Here is a 21,375-nt window from a genome sequence, read left to right as displayed (position 1 = left end):
TAGAAAGGAACATAGACTGACAAGACAAGCGTAAGGTAGGCCACCGAAGAATATAGAGAGCACCTAGCTCAAGAAACAAAAAACTAACGAAAGTTAAGTACATCAGAAATAGGAAGCCTGTCAAACTGTCAGTAGGGCCACTGGATGATTTGAAATGCTAAAAGAGCACTCTAGGAAGACAAGGTGGTAGCGGGGAAGCCTAATGAACAATTCACTGAACAGAAGAGACTGGAATAAAATTGATCAATGTAATAGTAATAAGTAAGGCTAAGATTTTAGTCACAGGTATTTTTAGTTAAAAAAAAAAAAGTAATGAACAGATCACAGGCAGTAAAAAATGCATGGCCTGTGATCTGTCCATGACTTTTTACTAAAACTAGAAGGTGTGAGAGCTCGTTTGGTGCCATAGGTACTAGGTGGAGGCCTGGAGGGAGCCGCTGCTGGTACAGGTTGGAGGAGCTGGGGCAGGCTCCCTACCCAGCTCCTATCTCTACATGCTGCCTCCATTCCACCCCAAAACCCGGTTCTGCAGTTCCCACTGGTTGCAGTTCCGAGCTAATGGGAACTGTGGGGGCAATGCCTGCAGGTGGAGGCAGCATGTAGAAATAGGAGCTGAGCCCCCCAATTAAGCACTGCCCTGCTCCCAAACTCCTGCTGCTGTGCAGAGGTGGGGAAAACAAGACTGCTCCAGCAGTGGCCAGTGTGCCTGGCCTTGGGACTGCCCAAGCTGCTCAGGAATCGGTGACTTCTGTAATAAGTCACCAGATCTGGAGGATGTTCATCTAAGTTCTGAAGGAAGTCCAATATCAATCTGCAAAACTACTTACTGTGGTACCTAACCCACTGTTTAAATCAGCCTCTGTAATAGATGACTGGATGGTAGCTAAGGTGACAACAATTTTTTCAAAAGGTACACAGGGAAACCTGGCAATTACAAGCCAATAAGCCTAATTTCAACACCAGGCAAATGGCTTGAAAATACAGTAAAGAACAGAATTAACAGGTACACAGATGAACATAATATACTTTTGTCAATGCAAATCCACCTCACCAACCTATTAAAATTCCCTGAGGAAGTCAACAAGCATGTGGACATGGGTGATTCGGTTGGTACGTGTACTTGGACTTTGAGAAAGCCTTCAACAATCTCCATCACCAAATGCTCTTAAGCCAACTAAGCAATTATGGGATAAGAGGGAAGGTTCTCTCATTGATCAGTAAGTGGTTAAAAGATAGGAAACAATGGGTAGGTATAAACTGTCAGTTTTTCACAATAGCGTGAGGTAAATAGTGGGGTTCCTCAGCAGTGTTCCCTGTAAAATGTGTACTTGTGCAGCCACATAGGAGAGATTCTAATGCCGCCCAGCTGATTAGCAGAGTGCCCACAGCTAGGTTTTGTTTCTACTGGTGGTGCACATTCACACATGACTAGGTGCACTTACATTTTTCTGCGCATGAATGGAAAAGATTAGAGAGAACATTGTTCCCCAGGGATTGTACTGGGACCTATGCTGTGAAAAAGGAGGTGAATCATGGGATTGCAAAAGATACATCATTTCTACAGTTAAGTTCAAAGCTGACTGCAAAGAGTTACAAAGGGATTTTACAAAACTGAATATTTGGACAACAAAATTGCAGATTAAATTCTATGTTGTTAAGTGACAAATAATGTGCATTGTATATACAGTTGGGATTATTTTTTTACAAAATGATGGGGTCTAAATTAGTTGTTTTCACTCAAAGATCTTGGAGTCATGGTGAATAGTTCTCTGAAAACATCCACTCAGCATGCAGTAGCAGTAAAAAACCAAAACCATAAACAACTAACAACATCAGGAAACATAAGACAGAAAATATATCATACAACTCCATGGTGTGCCCACACCTTGAATACCAGGAGCAGGTTTAGTCACCCCATCTCAAAAGAGAGCAGAATTGTGAAAAGTACAGAGAGCACTCAAAGCGACTGGGGTATGACTATCTTCCATATATGAGGAATAGTAGTAGAGATGTAGCTGTGTTAGTCTGGTCTTGATGAAACAAAGACAGGATTATGCAGCACTTTAAAGGCTAACAAGATGGTTTATTAGGTGACAAACTTTCCTGGGGCAGACCCACTTGATCTGAGAAAGCAGGTCTGGCCCACGAAAGCTCATCACCTAATAAACCATCTTGTTAGCCTTTAAAGTGCTGCATAGTCCTGTCTTTTGTTCCATACACAAGGAGAGACTTTTCAGCTTAGAAAAGCAGCAAGGGGGAAATATGATAGAAGACGATAAAATTATGAATGGCATGGAAACAGTGAACAGGAAAATATTCTATTTACACCTCCACAGAACACACGAACTAGGGGTCATCTGAAGAAATTAACAGGTGGGTAGGTTTAAAACAAACAAAAGGAAGTACTTCTTCACACAACAGACAGTCCATGTACAGAACTCACTGCCAGAGTATACTATAAAGGCCAAAATCATAACTGGGTTAAAAAGAGAATTCGATAAATTCATGGGAGAATAGGTGCATCAGAGGCTATTAGCCAAGATGGTCAGCAACACAATTCCATGGTTCCTAGTGCCCCATAACCTCTATTAGAAACTGGACTAGATGACAAGATGCATCATTCAAAATTACTCTGCTCTGGTCACTCTGACTGAAACATCTGTCATTGGACACTGTTGGAAGACAAAATACTGGGCTAGAAAGACCATTGGTCTGACCAAGCATGGCTATTCTTATCTGACCTTGTTTATTTAGCCTAACATACAAAAGGATATCATACCTGCATCAGATTAAATCTTGCAACCTCGTTTATTGGAGCATCTGAAATTATTCCATACTGTTCTGGGTTGACAACTGCAGGACAAATGAAACATGCGAGCAGAAGATCCGTGCACATTGCTCGCACCTCCCCAATCTCCAGCCTGTCTACACAGGAGAGAGTTTTGTACATTTGTGACACAATCCATCTCAAGCTATGTGGAAAGCAGTATGTGTTCTGCTTAAGATAACCAATGAATTTGTTCACCAAAGCCACTAACTTAGCTTCATTGGAATCCACCATTTCTTGAACTTTGTGTTTAAACCTTTCTGTGCCTTTCTCCCCAAAGAGTTTTTCCTGTTGTGCAGGAGAGAATCTTTCAATCAGCTTGTTTGCATCAGTTTCTAGGTGGTCTTCATCTTCCACCAGCAGCTGCATGATTGGTTCATGCAATGTTGCAGTGAGAAAGAGTTTTGCAGAGAAGAGTCCTTCAGAAAAAAGTTTGAATAAAATGCTGAATGCACAGGTGCCTCTCCTCAAAAGCCGTCTGGGGTTGTCGCTTTCCTTCAGTTCAAATTCTATTAAGTATCGCAAAACTTGAAGGAGGTAGCTTTCATCTTCCTGCATGATGCAATTACCATAGATGGAGGTAAACACTGTGTGAATAACACTTTGTGTGTTGTCCTGGCTGAGTTTCTCTCCAGCAACCAGAGAGGAAGCAATAAGCCTAGGGTTCTCTCTCAACCTGTTGAGGAATTCTCCGTAAGCGGTCTCTTGAAATCCCAACTGCTTGTAGCCATCAATGAACTGTGTGTCCTCCAAGACTTTGGCATGCTGGCAGCACTCAGCAGGAGAAGCTTCAGCACTTCAGAGAAAAAACAACAACAGTGAAATCAATTAATTGTTTGTAATTGGGCTGTCAAATAATTAAAATTAATCATGATTAGCCACAAGATTTAAAAATGGTCCTGATTAACTGCAGTTTTAATCACCCTGTTAAACAGGATATAATGTATTTAAATATTTTGGATGTTCTCTACATTTTCAAATATATTGATTTAAAATTATAATGCAGAATACGAAGTGCCCACTGCTCACTTGTATTTATTATAAATACACGTGTGTGCTAGAACTGCACTGTCTCTAAGCAGAGCTCTCAGAAGCTTGAATGATTTTTCCACTCAACACAGCACTCATCCCTGAGCTAGCAGCAGACATGCTCCCTTGTTCCTCCACCTCAGCTCAGGAGCAACTGGATACACACTTGGGAGTAGGAAGAAACCCCAACATTAGCCTCCCATACAGAGCAGGATGGCCAGGAGCAGCAGTGGAGCAGAGGTTCCGTTGCTTTACAGGCATGCAGCAACTACTCTCTGAGCACAGCGCCCCAGGAAGTGGTCCCTCTTGCCCACCCCTAACACCTGGCTCTTCCCCCACCCCCAACCCTGAAGTATTTAACCAGCTCTGCCAAATCACCCACAGTCTCTCCTTCCTGGTTACCTTCTGCTCACTACCACAGCCAGTGCTTCCCTTTCCATTGCTACTGCATCCCATCTCCAGAGGTGTAAGATTAACACTCATTTAAAACAACAACTAGGTGTTAATTTGTTCTGAGTTATTTGCATGCAGTAACTATAATTAATTGACAGTCCTATTTTTTAACAGACAAATAATTATTCTGAATCTAAAGAGGCTTGCAACTTCATAGATATCCACATCCGTGGATGAGATATCCGCAGCTCATTTTTGCAGATAGGGATGTGGATACAGATATTAATTTTGTATCAAGAATCCTGCAAATTTGCAGATATCTGTTTTATATCTGCATCCACAGATGTCAATGGAGATATCTGTGGCTCATTTTTGAGAATACAGATGCAGATTTGGATAAAAATTTTGTATCAGAACCTCTAGACAGAGTAAGAAATACATTGCAAGAATGTTTCCTTAAAAAACCCAAAAAACAAAAGAACACCCCCCACAAAATAGCAGTTACAATAAAGTGTAGATGTTAAGTTTCAAAAAAAGGAGCAAGCATTGATCAATGCATGAAATTCATTACAACTACTGAAATTCAAGTGCTTAAATACCAATCAGGAGAGATGCACCACACACAAAGATTAAAATAATAGTTTGAATTACCATTAGTCACATCATATTAAAGAGCAAATTTGAGACAACTCAGATTTCCTGTTCTGGAATGATTTAACTGATTTTACAGCCATTAAATCTGTCATTGGAATCACTGTTGCGCTCAATATGCAGTATGAAAAGAATCATAGATTTCTTTTAATTCGTAAGAGTTAAGGAGGTCAATTTCCCGCAAAGCATTTATCACCTTGTTATGATAAGTCTGTCCAAGTTAATCCTTTGCTGTTTGGAAATCCATGCTGTGCGGTAGAGTTTCTCGGCTGTCTTCAATACATCTGCATTTAATCTCTGAATAAGTTGCTTTTCTGAATTTACATAGAGTCGTTCCTGCTTGAGGTGATGAGCCAGAGTATGAATATCCAGCTTCACCATCTTTAAGGGTGAGAGGACTACACAATAATCACTGCAAAAGGAAAAATATATGAAAAATCATTTCTCTATAGCTTCTATTTTTTAAAATTCCAGCAGGCAAAAAGAATTTGAATACTGAAAAGTTATCAAAAACTTTATGATAAAATTTAAGAACTATGATTTACTATAACTATAGTACCTATCTTTGATCCCTATTTGGTCCTCATTAATGTAGTAATATTTAGAGGCCAGGTCTCCCAAACCCCAGGATACAGCCCTCATCGTGCCAGCCTTCCTTGCTGTAAAACACTTCAAATGGATGTGATCTTCCAAACTTCTTGCATACCCTTGAAAACCTCAGTAACAACATATTGCCCAGTTCCACATAAATTAGAACTGCCTTCAGTTCTGCTAACTTGAACATCACTCTATTTTCATTAATAATAGTGACATTCTCCCCCAAAGGGGCATGCTAAGGAGTGGGGAAACACCCTTCTAATTTCTAATGATGAAGGTTAGCATAATTACCCTCAGACACAGGGAGGTAAAAGGGGAAAAGGAGTCCCATTCTGACATATTATGTAGTCAAGTCAGTGCTCAATGAGCAAAGCAATACATGTGAATAAGATGTTTGAGAACACATGCTAAGTTATGTTGCAATTTAAAATAAGTGTTTGGGTCTAGTAGCCCTTTGACCAACAAAAATTCATGCTCTTATGTGAAATAAAGAGATTCAGTCTTCCCACACTATTCAATTTGCTTTTTCCGCTCAAGAGGCTCATAACTAGCACCACCCATGCATAAGCTAAATGCTGGAAACAAGCACAGAATGCACTGCTACTCAATAGTAGAATTCAGTCTACAATATCTCCTCTAACATCCCAACTCACAGGAATGCACTTGTGGGCCATGATCCAGAAATTCTCTAAATGACAAAACAAACTGAAGAAACCTCAAGTGGAAAGGAAATCTGCACAGTCCATTATATTACATCTCAGTACAACAGCAGCTACCTTATACTAACCACACATCCTATTTGCTTCTTAATGACTAAAACAAAAAAAGTATCACAGTATTTAAAAGAGTTCATTATGGTAGAAATGTAATGAAAGCTGGTGTTTCCCAAGTAAGTATACATAATCAGATGCAACTTGTCTAGTTGAGGAGTTAAAAGTGTGATCTTAGCAAATACTGGCTAACAGGAGTAAACTACCCAATTTAAACATCTAAATAGATAAGGCATATTGTCGTTGACACCTGATAAACACAGTCAAGTTATTCAAAAGAAATTAATTCCTTTTTCCCCTCTATTTAAATTATGATGGAATCATTTGTGAAAAACATTAACAAGGGCAATACGATTTGTGTAAGCACAATTACATAGAAGAAAACTGAGTAGCCATTAACTTCATCTGATTTCACACAAAGAAAACTATTTTAGCTGACCACTCATTACTTCGCCACCAGAAGTAACCTTTCTTGAGTGCTCGTTCCGAAGGATGAATTCTGGCCAACTCCACTATGCTGCTTATGATACATACATGTGAGCACTCAACTACTATTGGGATGGGGACTTAAATACAATAATAAATGGAATGCTTGTCTATTTCCCATCAACTCTAGCACCTTCACTGAAGCCTGACCTCACAATGCTACTTTCTCCCATACTCAAGGTAGAGATGTTAAATTTAGACTAATTATGTAGTCGATGAGAAGAGGATGACTAGTTGCTTACATCCCTAACTCAGGGAACTAGAGTATGGTTTATGATTTACAGGCATACCACTTTCTTTATACTCTTTTAAAGATCATTCTGGACACACCAAGCACTGAGTCATTGTATCCTTTCTAAATAACATTTATTAGCTTCCCTAACTGGACAGAGAATTTTTAAAGAAGTCCTGATGGTTTGAGAGCATGAGTTACAAAAAACTCCTTAAACAACTTCCTTCACCTATGGTTCAACTTGACAAGCAAAACCCTATAACTCAAAACAGGGATGGAGAACCTCAGGCTAGATGCAGATCCCTGCTTGCTTATATCTAGCTTCTGAGGCTCGGGGCTCTCTCCCCCCAGCATTGGGGAGTCTGTGCTGGTGCTGGAGCTGGAGCACACAAAATCTACTATCCTGGGCCTTCCCTACACTCTGGTGTGCGAGAGGAATGTGGGGAGTATCTTATTCTCAGTCAGGGGCCACATCAGTGAGAGTTTTGGTTGTTATATTTTTTTCTTCCTTCTCACTTGAATTACACCAAAAGGACTTCAAGAAAAATACAGAGTACCTTTACAAAAAGTTTTAAATGTGGCTGCCTCATTAAACGAGTGGAGAAAAATTCCAGTTTTGCAAAGTTCCCCATTATAGCTGACATTTTATAATTAACCCACATCTGATGAGTTTCAGATCCTGAAAGTAAAAATTACATCTCAAACACTTGCATAGGGTTTCACAAAGTCTGTTTTAATAGTGAAAACAATCTCTTGTTGAGCTTGTTTTTTTCTTTAGATACATACTACAAAAGATCTTTTTGTTCAAAAGGAACTGTACAGCAATTTATCATAATGCCATTTTATGATTACACATTTGTCCAGCTAAAAGCCTGTATGATGATTTTTAATTCACAAACAAGTGTGTGTGTAGAAAAGAGTAAGGAACATTTTAATTAGATTTGCAAATTTTTATTTGCAAAGGCAACCTATTTCACAATGGAAGCTAAAATACAGGGAGATCATTCATTGCTTTTCACCACCTATTAAAATCTCTTGAACTGTTAATTATTAGCCTTATATAGGATTTTTCATCTTAAAGGATGCAAATATCAAATACAATTATTCTAGTCTCCCCTGAAAAAAAGAGAGAGGTTTCTTGAAGTATTGGGCAGACAACTGTACCTCTCTCTTTCTACTCTGTAAAGTTAAAATTCTTTACTATCCCACTTGACCTGCTAACCTATGAAAAAAATATAAACGGTTTTATCTTAATTTCTTTTCACCTCAACTTAACTCACTTACATTAAGAACACACTTCTTTTCCCAGTATAAACTAAGCCAAGAAGATCAAGATCAGCCAACAGAGGGCTTGCCTACACTGGAGTTTTTAACTGGATCCAATACTAGTTAATCCGGTTTGAAAAAGTTTGCAAACAAATGATGCAACCCACCACTGAGCACCAACTCCACATTTATCACGAACACTGAAACTCTCTTCCATAGTGGACTAGGATTACTTCAAATGGATTTTGCTATACTCCTCTTTCTGCATGCTTTCAAAGGCCACCACCCAATGCTTTGCATTACTGACCAGTCTGTGTGCCCCTCCTTTCCTAGGATCAAGTTTCCAGAGTGGCTCTTCTCCCCTTGAAAAGATGGTTCAGGGCCAGATGTTGCCTATTTGCCCTTGGAAACTCTAGTAGTCTGCTACAGATGTAAGATCTGCTCACGAACATTGCAAAGCAGATATCGACAAGATGCAAACCAGTGCCAGAGAAAGATCAAGCAGCGCACAAGAAAGTATGCTGTCAAGGGATAAAAGGAGATCATCTGGTAGGGGAATGTGATCTGTCCATCTGTTTCTTTGACAAGATCCTACCAAGTACATCCCAACCCAGACGCTACCTTAAGCCTGCTGCCCGCGCTGTCCCTCACAGCAAGAATCAATAGCTTGACCCATCAGGAAATGAGCTGTGCTCTGAGTGTTGGAAACAGCATTCAGGAGCCTGACAATGGACGGCCTGCCCTGCCACAATGGACAATGATTTCTGCCCCGGGTCCGATGAGCCTGAATCACCACCAGAAAGTCAGATCTCCTGATGAGAACTTCAGCGTGTAAGTATCCATCTTACTCATTTATTACTCATTATTATTGTTGGCAGATGTTAGTTAAGAGCATTTGCCTCCCTCCCCAGCACCTCCTTCTGTTGCTTCATGGTGCCTGTCAGCATGGCAGAATTACAACATGTTCTTCACCCCCGCCTCGGCAGCAGATCTGAATAATGAAAGCATTCATTTGTGCAACATTCTATGGGTTATTGAGACGGTGCTTACAGGAAAAGAAACCTGGTTAGTTTACATGCGGTGTAAGTGCACATTGCCTGCCTGGTCAAGACACAAACAAGGCTCCCCACTGAGGTACAAATGCCCTGTAAGATGCAAAGTATGTGACAATATTGTAGGGCCCTTTCCTCTGCACTCTCTCAAGGGAAATACAGCAGAACTTAAGACTCAGAAATGCCTTGATTTTGTTTTGCGCAGTAGAGAGATGCCTTATGTCCATGTTCCCCAACCTTGTCGACTGCAAGCTCCTTCCACTCTTACAGCACTTCCTGGGGGAAACATCCTAGTGCCTACTTCTCAGTACCTCTCACCAGCCAGCCCTTTGCCTTTTTAAATAAGATCACTCTCTCCTCCTAATCCCCTGCCTCAGTGTAACATCATCAAGGACAGCTCAAAGAAAATTATTATCCAGCTACCTTCCATAACCTCTTCCCTTTACGTCACCAATGCCACAGAAGCATCTCCAACACAAACTGCAAAAACAAACCTGGAACATAGCTCTAACCACCCACCCAAAACAACCTGAAAGCAGATATGACAGACAAAACCAAACGCACCCACTACCCTTTGTGCATGAAGATCACTTCTCATTCTTTGGAGGAAGCTAAGAGAGGTAAAGCCACATATACATACTCAAAAAGCTACCTTGTCTTTTATGGGATATGAAAAAGTGACTCCTTCCATATCCTACTCCCACAACCACAATACTTGCAGCAGTGAGATCGTCAAGGGTAGGGTCTCTGTTTGCTTCCAGTAGGCTAACCAACCTCGAGATTGAGATGTTTGCACAACTCCTGGCAGAGTCACCAAGGAAAACCAGGCTGGTTGAGATGTGGAGGTTGTAAGTATGTGAGGATGCAGCAGGAGGAAAAAAAATGCCATTTTCCCAGTAGATTGTGGCATTGGCCAAAAACAGCACTTCAGGCCAAGGAATGCATCACGGTAACAAAAGGAGGGCATGGAAAAAGTCAGATAAACACACCGACAACTTACAGATGTTATCCTGAGCCAGAAAGCCCTCCTAGAAAACATGGACTTGCTAGGCCACCAGAACCTTAATTTGGTATCCAGCCATGTTACTCAGGCCCTGACCACTGCTGGCTACTGGGATGAACAACTCCTCCTAACCTCTGCATCCCCACAGCAGTGCTCCCAGAAGCTCCCATTCACCTCTCAGCTCCAGATCACTGACAGGCAACCTGCTGCTCAAGGCCACAAGACATTTTGTTTACTGTCATCCATGTGCAAGGTTGCCAGATTACACTGGTATATTAGGTAGTTGTTTTCTCCCCTACTAGTATTAGTAAAGTAACACATGGGCACATGAAGTGAAGTGCACGTAATGACTTCACGCAACATTTTCCCATTTGTTGCATTAAAATTTTTTGTTCTTGTTCTTTCCTAATAAGATGGTTTAGAGCAGGGGTGGCCAACCCGTTAGAGACTAAGAGCCAAAATAGCAGTGGATAGAGCGCACTCACTGATTTTTTTTGCCCTGGAATTTAAATATGACATGTGTGTGGGCTGCCTTATTCTGCATCCATGAAGACTGAGTTTAAGGTGCTTCACCCCCTGCGCCCCTGCTCTAAGCCAATGCACCCATCCCTCCCCCGAGTCAGGCATCCCCATCCCCCGCCCTAACCCCAATGCCCTCTCTCCCCCCCCCAGAGCCCGGGACCCCCACCCAGGGACCCTACTAACCTAATGCCCCTCCCCTCCTCTAGAGCCAGGCACTCCCAGGTTCCCCCACAACCCAATGCCTGGGTCTCACCGGAGCCCCTGTCATGTACTTTTCCCTCCAAGCGCCAGATGCGGCCATAAGCAGTCTGGGCATATGGCTCTGAACAAGCCACATTTCTTTAAGCAAAGAGCCGCATACAGCTTGAGAGCCGCAGGTTGGTCACCCCTGGTTTACAGTGCACCCATTATGGGATATCGCTGATTTTACACACAGAAATTCCTTTAAATAAGGCTGAAATAATTCATAGGGTTTTACAAAAAAAAAAAAAAAAAAAAAAAATCACACAAGGAACGTTCAGCTTTAACCACCCACACAATACCCCAATGCTCAAAATGTCTGCATCCCAACCCCTCTTCCCCCCAGCAACATGTTCAGGCATAAGATTCAAAATACAAACAGGCATCTCAAACAGCATTCTGGAGGGAGGGGTATTCTCTGTGGGATGTGTTGCTGGCTGCTTGATTCTTTACCCAAGTCTCTGGACCTCAGCCTCTCACCCGCCAGTAAGGCTTTGCCCCTCATTCTCACAAGTATCATGCAAAACAAGTATCATACAATTATATAATGGGTGAATTTTTGTTTCTTCTGCTTCCAAATTATTCCAAACAAATAGCATTATCTTCCTTTCAAAGGCCAAGCGCACACAACTACCATTCCTCAACTAGTCAAGCGACAGTTAAAAATGTTCCTTCCTTCTGTCCAAGCAGCCTGTGTCTGGCTGCATTAGCCAGGCTATCAGGGCATGAGCTGGGTCGCCTTGAACAGGACCAGCCTCCACACCATTAATGGCAAGGGTACTCCGAAGGGCAACAGAATCAGCAGCTTTTTTGGTTTTATAGCCCTCAATTAAGCGGACTGGCCCACTAGACTGCTACTGAACTCTCAGCCTCTAGAAAAAGCATTGCCTCAAAATACTGCTTCCACTCTTCAGTTTTCAACAACACCTCTGGAGCCATGTGGAAGTCTAGAACAACAGGGTGAACTGGAAACTGCTGATGAAGACTCAGATATAGTTTGTGAACTTCTTGAGTCTGATCTATGCTACAGATTTAGGTCAATACAAGGCTACTTATGTCAACCTAACAATGGACATTTACATTTTGCTCCCACTGATGTAACTGCCCTGCTACTCTGACTTAATAACTCCACCTCCATGAGTGGAGTTAAGTCAAGGTCAATATAGTTAGGTCAACACAATGTCAGTAGAAGCAGTGTAGTGCTTATACTGAGTGTTACTGGCTTTCAGGAGCCATCCCACAATGTCCCACACTGACAATCCAATCAATATGAATGCTGCTAGTCAGAAAGGGCACCGACACATCAAGCAATGAAGGGGGGAGGGATAGCTCAGTGGTTTGAGCATTGGCCTACTAAACCCAGGGTTGTGAGTTCAATCCTCATGGAGGCCATTTAGGGATTTGGGGCAAAAATTCATCAGGGATGGTACTTGGTTCTGCTGAGAAGGCAGGGGACTGGACTCAATGACCTTTCAAGGTCCCTTCCAGTTCTAGGAGATAGGCAATCTCCATTATAAAAAAAAAAAAAAGTGGCTGCATGCCAGCATAAGGTAGGTTGACTTTATTGTGTAGTGTAGACATGGATGTATAAAAGTAAAGTAATGAATCTGATACATACGGCATGTTGGAAGATTTCTAACATGACCTATGAGGGAAGATGAAAGACTTGGGTTTGTTTTGTTTGGAAAAGAGAAGACAGAGGGGACATGATAGCAGTTTTCAAGTATCTAAAAGGGTTACAAAGAGGAGGGAGAAAAATTGTTCTCCTTGATCTCTGAGGATAGGACACGAAGCAATGGGCTTCAACTGCAGCAAGGAAGGTTCAGGTTGGACATTCGGAAAAACTTCCTAACTGTCAGGGTGGTGAAACACTGGAATAAATTGCCTAGGGAGGTTGTGAAAACTTCATCATTGGAGATATTTAAAAGCAGGTTAGATAGGGATTTGTCAGGGTGATCCTAGATGGTGTTTGGTCCTGCCATGAGGGCAGGTGACTGGACTTGATGACCTCTTAAAGTCCCTTCCAGTTCTAGTATTCTATGATTCTATACTGGTCTGACATAACATTTGACAATTCTTGTCACACATAAGTAAAAGGGAATATGGTACTTGGATACCAACATGATTAATGCCTTGGAAATACCTAGGACAGATAAAAGGCAATAAAAGTCCTAAAAAACACTATACTGTATTAGACGATTGAAAGTTTTACCAATGCTTACTACAAAATACAGGTTTGATTTTATATTGCAATATAAAGAAACAAGCAGCTCTATAAAATATTTCCAAGGGGTGTTAAACCAAATAGATAAAGATTATTTAACAAAGTTATATTTTTCATTTTCTGCTCCCTTGGAAGACTTCTTGCTTCAGTTTATTTTTTTTTAGCATGGAGCCCACACAGGATTCAGCTTTCACAGCAAATTTGGACAGATCAAATGTAGGCAAGGCAAGACAAAACCAAAACCACTGCACCAAAACGAAAAACATCTCCTAAGCCCCCTTGAGTGGTTTCCCTGCTAATTTGTCCCACGTGAGAACAAAAATGTTTCCTCTCAGTAACATGTACAATATCAGCTAAAAAGCAAAGGAATTGTATTTAAATAAATAGCACGCCTCAAAAATCTAGTTCAAAAGTTAAAAGCTGAAATTGTCACTTGCAAATAAGTAACCAAATAAAAATTGTATGAACTGAGTTCTCAACTTTAAAAACCAGTTCCTTAAATAAAAAAAACTTTCAAACCTCAACTTTAATAAAAGACTAACTCAACTTTACATTATAAATGTGCTTGTGCTCAGTGGCTGTACTGCAACACTGAATTTATTAACGTCTGTCTCACAGTTAGTATTCCTGGGCACAAGTTAGCATAACTGGAGTGGGGAGATAGTGAGGCTCGAAATGAAGTGTATCCACATCGGTTGGGGGGGAAGGGAAGGAGGAGGGGGGGGGGAGAGATCGACAACATATCTGTCTAAACAATGTTTTAAAATCCGGACAGCCTATTTTCTTTAACACAAGTTTAAATGTCTATATAGGGTACACCTATTTCCAGGGTTTTTCCTACAGAACAAATGCTATGCTTTTCCAAAGTACTTGTCTTCCCTGGAAGACTCAACTCATCTTGAAATCCAGGCTAATAATAATACATAATTTAAAATACGAGGATGGATTTTTTTGTGGGGGGGTAGAAAGTCAGGATGTGAAAGGTTAATTGGAAAGCATCACCCTTAATGTGTGATTCTTAACAATTCCAGTTAACTGGTGGAATTGGAGCAGCCCCCCTGCCCACCATCTCTTTAATCAGTTAACTGGATCATCATTACATTCAACCAGTTAACCCAGAGGTTCTCAAACTTTGTGATACCGCGACCCCCCTGTAAGTTGCTCACAACCCCTCAGGGGGTCAGGACCAACAGTTGAGAAATGCGGAGTTAACCAATTAAACGGGATTTTACATCCCTGGTAGGAAATCCCCTAATTTTCAGGATCCTTTTACAGGGTACAGTGATCTTTAGAATTGCATAAGTCCATCTGTCAAATGATGTAGCTACACTGCATGCTATTTATGGCAACATATATATACAGGCAGTCCCCAGGTTACGTACAAGATAGGGACTGTAGGTTTGTTCTTAAGTTGAATCTGTATGTAAGTCGGAACTGGCGTCCAGATTCAGCCGCTGCTGAAACTGATCAGTATCAACAGCGGCTGAATCTGGACGCCAGTTCTGACTTACATACAGATTCAACTTAAGAACCCCAGGCATCCCCAAGTCAGCTGCTGCTGAAACTGATCAGCGGCTGATTCCAGGAAGCCCGGGGCTGGGGCTTCCTGTAGTCAGCAACTGGTCAGTTTCAGCAGCGGCTGACTTGGGGACGCCTGGGGCAGAGCAGCTGGGGTGCTGCTGGGTTGGTTCAGTAGCGCCGCCGCTCCTCGGCGCTACTGGACCAACCCAGCAGCACCCAAGCTGCTCTGCCCCAGGCGTCCTGATTCAGCCGCTGCTGAAACTGACCAGCAGTGGCTGAATCAGGATGCCTGGGGCAGAGTAGCTGGGGTGCTGCCGGGTTGGTCCAGTAGCACCCAGAGCGGCGCTACGGGACCAACCGGCAGCGCCCCAGCTGCTGTACCACAGGCGTCCAGAGCAAAGCCGCGGAGCATGGGGGCAGCGGGACAGCCCAGACGCGCTGTGGCTGTCCTGCTGCCCTCGGGCTCCGCGGCTTTGCTCTGCTTTGCTCCCCGTCCCCCTGGTCTGCAGACCAGGGGGACGGGAAGCAAAGCGGCGGAACACGCGGCGGAACACGCAGGCAGCGGACAGCCCAGATGCGTCTGGGCTGTCCACTGCCTGCGTGCTCCGCCGCTTTGCTCCCTGTCCCCCTGGTCTGCAGACCGGGGGATGGGGAGCAAAGCAGAGCAAAGCCGCGGAGCACGCGGGCAGCGGACAGCCCAGACGTGTCTGGGCTGTCCGCTGCCCGCGTGTTCCGCCTCTTTGCTTCCTCTCCCTGGTCTGCTGGAGACCAGGGAGAAGGAGGGCCCCGTTCGTAACTGTGGATCCAACGTAAGTCGGATCCGCGTAACTCGGGGACTGCCTGTACTGCTGACCACCCATGAAGAATACAATAAATACTACTGCAGACAGTGAGACACTGCTAAGGCAAGTAAAGGTGTGCCTGAAGCCTGTGGATATGGCACCCTATTTGGTTCTCTGCAGCCCCAACAGCATCTCCTCATCTACACTATTTTAACCGTTGCCTCCAGATGGAGCAACTGTTGACACAGGTAGCTACACACTCCAGTGTGGACTTAACTTGCTTTTCATGTCAGCATGTTTCTACACTTACACTACATACTGCTGACACTAGTGAATAGTGTAGAAATAGCCTTATTTTTCAGACAACACATTATGTTGCCAAAATATAAAAAGCAGAGGCATTACTAGAAAATAATCATTAACCCAATAAGGTGGACATTTTTACTTAAGGCACTGCCTCTCTCTTATGCCATCCTACCACACTTGCAACAGCAGAGGTATACAAGTTGGAATCCCTTGTATTTGAGAGAGAGGAAGCTAGCAGTGTATATTACACACACACATACACACGCACCCGCACCCACACCCACACGTCCCTCTCTCGCTGGCCCAAAGCATCACAGGTCTGTTGACCTCCAGACCTAAGTGCAAACTACACCTATTTGATACAACCTTTTGAGCAAAAGGAAGTTGACAGGGTTTGACGGTGGTGTGACGGTTGGAAGCTCATAGTATTCCTTGGCTTCTAAATTATGTCAAACATCTATTTTATTAAGACTGGTATCTTGTTATAGTTTATAAATGTAAATAAATATTGATATGAAATTACCAATAAAGCTCAAATTGCAATTGCTGTCTCTCTCTCTTACTTGGAGATGTAAAGCTCATTACTCAGAGCTTGTTCCCCAAGTATATTGTAACAAAGGTCCAATTTATTTGCCATCATCCAGTTTCAAAACCCTGGTTTTGAAAGTCTGTGGAAATTATGTCATCACACACCAACATGTAATTGGAGAGGGTGACTGATTCTCCACAATCAAATACCATTTATTAAGTTAAATATTGTATCTGTGAAATGTGAACAGCATGAAGGATTTAGGTTTGATAAGATTTAAAAAAAGATACATTTTGATTGTCTATGTACACAAGAGGGCACTAACTTTCAGAATTCGTAACAGCTAACTTAACCTCACAGGCTCATTTTTACTGACTCCCCCTCCCCCCCCAAAAAGTGAATACAATCCTCACCCTCCAAAATCCTCATTTGTAAAGATGCTATTTTCATGTTACTTAATATTTAGAGAGAAAAAAAACAGAAGTTCACAAGAAAAATTTGACAAGGGGAATGCAGGTGAACTTTTAGGCAAACATTTCAAAATTACATGTACAGAAACCAAGTCAAACTTCATAACTCTGTGAATACCACATACTACTTCAATATAAATTTTTCACGTAATAGGAGCAAAAAATCCCACTACAATTGTTTGTGTTGTGATTAATAACAAAGACAACTCTAAAAATGCCCCATTAATAAAATGTCAGCAATATCTTCCTTGCTAATATATACACATGGTTATATTTTAGAGCATTTTACTGAGTCATTCTATCCCCAAGGAATGTAAGAGGTTGGGAAGTTCTTAAAGTTATTAGGCAAAGAAGGGCTTATATCACATTAGCAGGACTGAGCGTCAGCTAGAAATAGAAACCATATTTATACAAACACTTTAAAAGTGGTGTATTTACAAACCAGCTGTGAATAAAAAACGTTAAAATCATTTTTTGTCTGAGGAAGATTGTTTCCATGTCATGCCAATTTAGGCCCTATCCTGTGCTGTATTGTATGAGTAGCCCCACTGAAACTGATGTAGCCCTTTGTGGGCCCTGGGATCTGCTCACATGGACTGCTCATACAGAATCACTGAGTTAGTGTGACTATACCCTCACAGACACAATATAAGTGATCTATTTTCCCAGCAACATGGAGATTAACCCCCACTTCAGGAATTTTGTATTGCATTTGGAGAATTGCAAGTAAAGGGTGATTTTAAAATATCCAACTGGGATGAGATTTTTAAGGACTATGAAGAAAGAAAATTAAAATGTGTCAGATCCAGTTTCTACTGTACAATGGTAAGAATTAAAAGGTAGATTCATGAACTCTTCCAGATGAAGTTAGTAAGGAACAGGATGATGTACAAATGACTCCCATCCTGCAGTCCTACCAGGATTCAGGGCAAAAAGTGGGGAGTTCTTAAGTGGGCAGAGTTTCTTTAAGGATGCATTCAGTAAGGGGCAAGTTTTGATTGCAGACTTCCAATTAAAGTTAGCAAGAAAGCCCATGGCTATATAAAGAGGTACAGGTGTGAATCACAAGTCTCTTTAAAAGACACTGATGTAAGCAGGATGACTAGACAGATAAGCACTTGTCTGACAGAGAAGATGCAGATAAAGGGGAGGGTAAAAAAATTCTCAGACTCCATGATAATACATGAGGCAGTCTATTCCCCAAGAAATTTTTTGGCAATAATGCATATATGACACACAAGCTTGATATCTAGCATATTCTTACAGCCAGAAGAAGTCACTATTATTTCTAGAGAGCCACGCCTCACAGAAAAATATGAAGAACATGCAATTCAGGAAAAAAAATTGTTTATCCTATTCTTCAAGAATGAAGAAGGCTGTCTTGAAAATTCACCTATTTATTCCTACTATAAGGTCTCCAGAAAGGATTGCTTCTATAACCAAAGATGAAGTGAAAACTAACTTCAATTAGGTAACAGAAAAAGTCTCAGGACGTCGTCATAGCTTCTTCAAAGAAAATAAGAACAAGAGCAAATGCATAAAAAGATGTCTAGACAGACTATTTTAAAGACCTCTATAAAGTAACAGCAGTTTACAGTGCACAGGTCTCTCTTCTGAAGATCCCTGCTCTGCTTCTCACCTAGTATATGGAGGTTCACGCTTACAATTTTCATATTTATCCCATAATTAACTCATTCCGCCTCATCTTCAGATTGTCTCCAGGCTACAGTTTCACACTTCAAGGGGTAAAAGTTAATAAAGGCTCATACATTCAGTTATACAGATCAGCAATTTTAATAGTTCCTTTTTCATCAGTGTCATAAAAGCTGCTCCCGTAAGAATTCAATATCATGAGAGAGAAAACACACGCCGTTTGACCAGATCCCTACCTCTTGCTTGCTGACGGAATGTAAGTCAGGATGCTCTTCCATGTAAAGCTTTTGGGTCTAACTGCACAGACCCAAAACTTTTATAAAATAAATCCCAACCCAAATTAATTCTCACACACACAGGCACTGTCCCGCCAGCTTCGGTCAGACAGGGCCCCGCTCCTGCGCCACGTCTCTTTGGGTGCCACCAGAGCAGACTCCTCAAGACTTCGCTGCCTGCAGTTTGCATCTGTGGAAGTGGGTCCTTGCCCACGAAAGCTTACGCTCCTACACTTGGGTTAGCCTGTAAGGTGCCAGGACTCCAGACTAACACGGCGACCTCCCCCCCCGATACTTGCAGTTCGCTAGACAGCCCCAGGCCAGGTGACGCTGGGGCGGCCCAGGCTTCCCCGCGCTACACCCCTGCGCCTCGGACAGCAGGTCAACCCCCTCGGACAGCAGGTCAACCCCCCCGCTGCAGAACGTCCCGCGGCCGAGGCGAGGGCTCCGGAGCGGGGCGGGGGCCGCATTTCCGCCCGGGGGGCCGAGGCGCCGACCTGGCGCGGCGGGGCAGGGAGCCGCCCGAGCCCCGGCTGGGCCCCCCCCGGGCCTGACAGGCCGCGGCCCCGCGCCCGCCGCCCCCTGACCTTGGCCTGGGCCGGGCCCCGCGGCGCGCGCGGGAGCAGGCGCGGGGCCCGGCAGGGGGCGCGAGGGCCCCGCCCGCGCGCGCGCGCCCGCCCGCCAGGCCCAGTGGCCGCCGCGGGAGGGAGCCCGCCCGCCGCGGGGAAAGGGGGGGGGGTCAGGCCCAACCTCCGCCGCCGCCGCTCCGCCGAGACCCCGCGGCTCCGGCTGCTGGCGTCTTTCTCCCTCCGCGAGAGCGGGCAGGCTCGCCCCTGCGCATGCGCCCCGCGGCGCCGGGCATTCTGGGAGTTGTAGTTCGGCTGGGCGATAGACATGGCAGCCCCGCGCCACGGCCTGGCAGGGGGCGTGAGAGGGTGTCACGGGGGACTGCGCCCCCTGGCTGGGATCTCGGGACAGGAAGGATGGGCTTAGGCTGCAGCAAGGGGGCTGGGGACTGGGAAATGGTCCTGCCGGTCCGGGTGGTGAAACAGCGACTCCCCATTTAACACACGTGCCCGCTTAACACATTTTCACGGGGGTTTTTTAGGGAACGTTTTTTGAATTGCACGACCGTCCCCGGAATAACACGATCTCCCCAGCCGGCCCGCCACCCCGTCCCCGGCAACCCCCTTCACCGGACACAGATCTGTCACAGGGGCATACACCCAACCCAATCCTCCTCCCCTCCCCTTCCCCAGGGCCAACCACCTCCCCTCCCTGCTGTAACCCAGTCCTCTTTCTCCCCCAACCTTATGTCCCAGTCCCAACAGACACCACTGCTTGAAACGCAACCCCCACCTTTTCCATTATTTTCCTTGGGAAAATTGACCCCACATAACACGTTTTCACTTAACACGATCATTTTCTGAAACATATCTATAGCATTAAATGAGGAATTACTGTAAATTGCCTGGGGAGGTTGTGGAATCTCCAGCTCTGGAGATATTTAAAAGTAGGTTAGACAGACACCTGTCCGGGATGATCGAGGTCAGGGCTACTCAACACAAGGCCTGCGGTGCAGTTTGTTTACGCAAGACTCAACACGCAGCTCATGGGTGGGAGCAAAAGCAAAAAGTAATAAATATAATGGCCTTCTGTTGATATGCGTTTTAGCATTTAAATTCTTGGACTGTCATTGCTCATTAAAAGTGCTGACGTAGGGGTGGAAATCGGGTAAATATTGCATGTTATTAATATCAGCAAAACCAACTTAAATGGGGCCTGTATGTTGTATAGTCTTGCCTTCATCTTTGTATTCATGCCTGTCAGTGTGAAAGAAGCTATTTGCATATATTTACATATATATTTGCATGTACATGCAACCACACTTAAGTTGTGGCTCTTGCCATGTGCTGTGAGTATTATTGTGGCCTCCAGGGCTTCCAAAGTTGAGTAGCCCTGGTCTAGATGGTGCTTGGTCCTGCCGTGAACATCCAGAGCCCAGGCACTTGTTAACCATTTAAACATAATGTTTAACTGGCTAACCAATTAAAAAGGATTTTACATCCCTATTAGAGATCAGAAAACATTTGGGCTATTTGGTGTGCCCCCATGTAGCAAAAGGACAGCTCCAACACAAAGAACTTGCAATCTTAAGTGTAAAACAGGTCAGTAATACACACTGGCGTGGGAAGGTCATCCAAAAAATTGTATTGGTCAGAATAAAAAACAATAGTCAGTGCTTACCCACAACTGATTTTTTTTGTAGACACTAAGAAAACAAGGGAGTTGTTTTAGTCACATTTGCACCCTTCTGACAAATGCCTCCTAAACATGCCTGCCTGAGACATGTATCTGTATATCTGACAGTGTTACAATCAGTTCAAGATTTCAATTTCAACTTTTTATTGGACTCCTCATAAAAGAAATTAAATATAAAGACTGGGTATCTCAAATGACATCAGAAATGTATCGAGTAAAAACAAAAGAAACTGTAAGACAACCAACAAGGACAACTTCCTACTCTACTAATAATACTCTCAGAAG

The 21,375-nt window shown here is 43.3% G+C and overlaps 1 protein-coding gene across 4 annotated transcripts in view; it reads right to left on the bottom strand.

Moving 5' to 3' along the window:
• GAPVD1 (GTPase activating protein and VPS9 domains 1) overlaps positions 1 to 19,734 on the bottom strand; it is a 56,124-nt gene extending 36,390 nt beyond the window's left edge. For 3 of the 4 annotated variants that reach the window (XM_089772845.1, XM_075905686.2, XM_075905687.2), the window contains exons 1-3: positions 19,579 to 19,734; positions 5,097 to 5,312; positions 2,780 to 3,623 (exon numbers count right to left, since the gene is read on the bottom strand). In XM_089772845.1, the coding sequence (XP_089628971.1) occupies positions 2,780 to 3,623; positions 5,097 to 5,312; positions 19,579 to 19,724 (1,206 nt within the window). In that variant the 5' untranslated portion in view covers positions 19,725 to 19,734. Of the gene's footprint in view, positions 1 to 2,779; positions 3,624 to 5,096; positions 5,313 to 18,789; positions 19,265 to 19,578 lie in introns of those variants that run through there. The other variant, XM_006114312.5, reaches the window with a different exon arrangement.
• Between the last annotated feature and the right edge of the window lie 1,641 nt (positions 19,735 to 21,375).

This window comes from Pelodiscus sinensis, chromosome 23, assembly GCF_052426305.1.
Source record: "Pelodiscus sinensis isolate ZL-2025 chromosome 23, ASM5242630v1, whole genome shotgun sequence".
In the NCBI taxonomy this organism is placed as follows: Eukaryota; Metazoa; Chordata; order Testudines; family Trionychidae; genus Pelodiscus; species Pelodiscus sinensis.
Note: the sequence above shows the minus strand (reverse complement) of the source record. Positions and strands in the feature narration are given on the sequence as shown.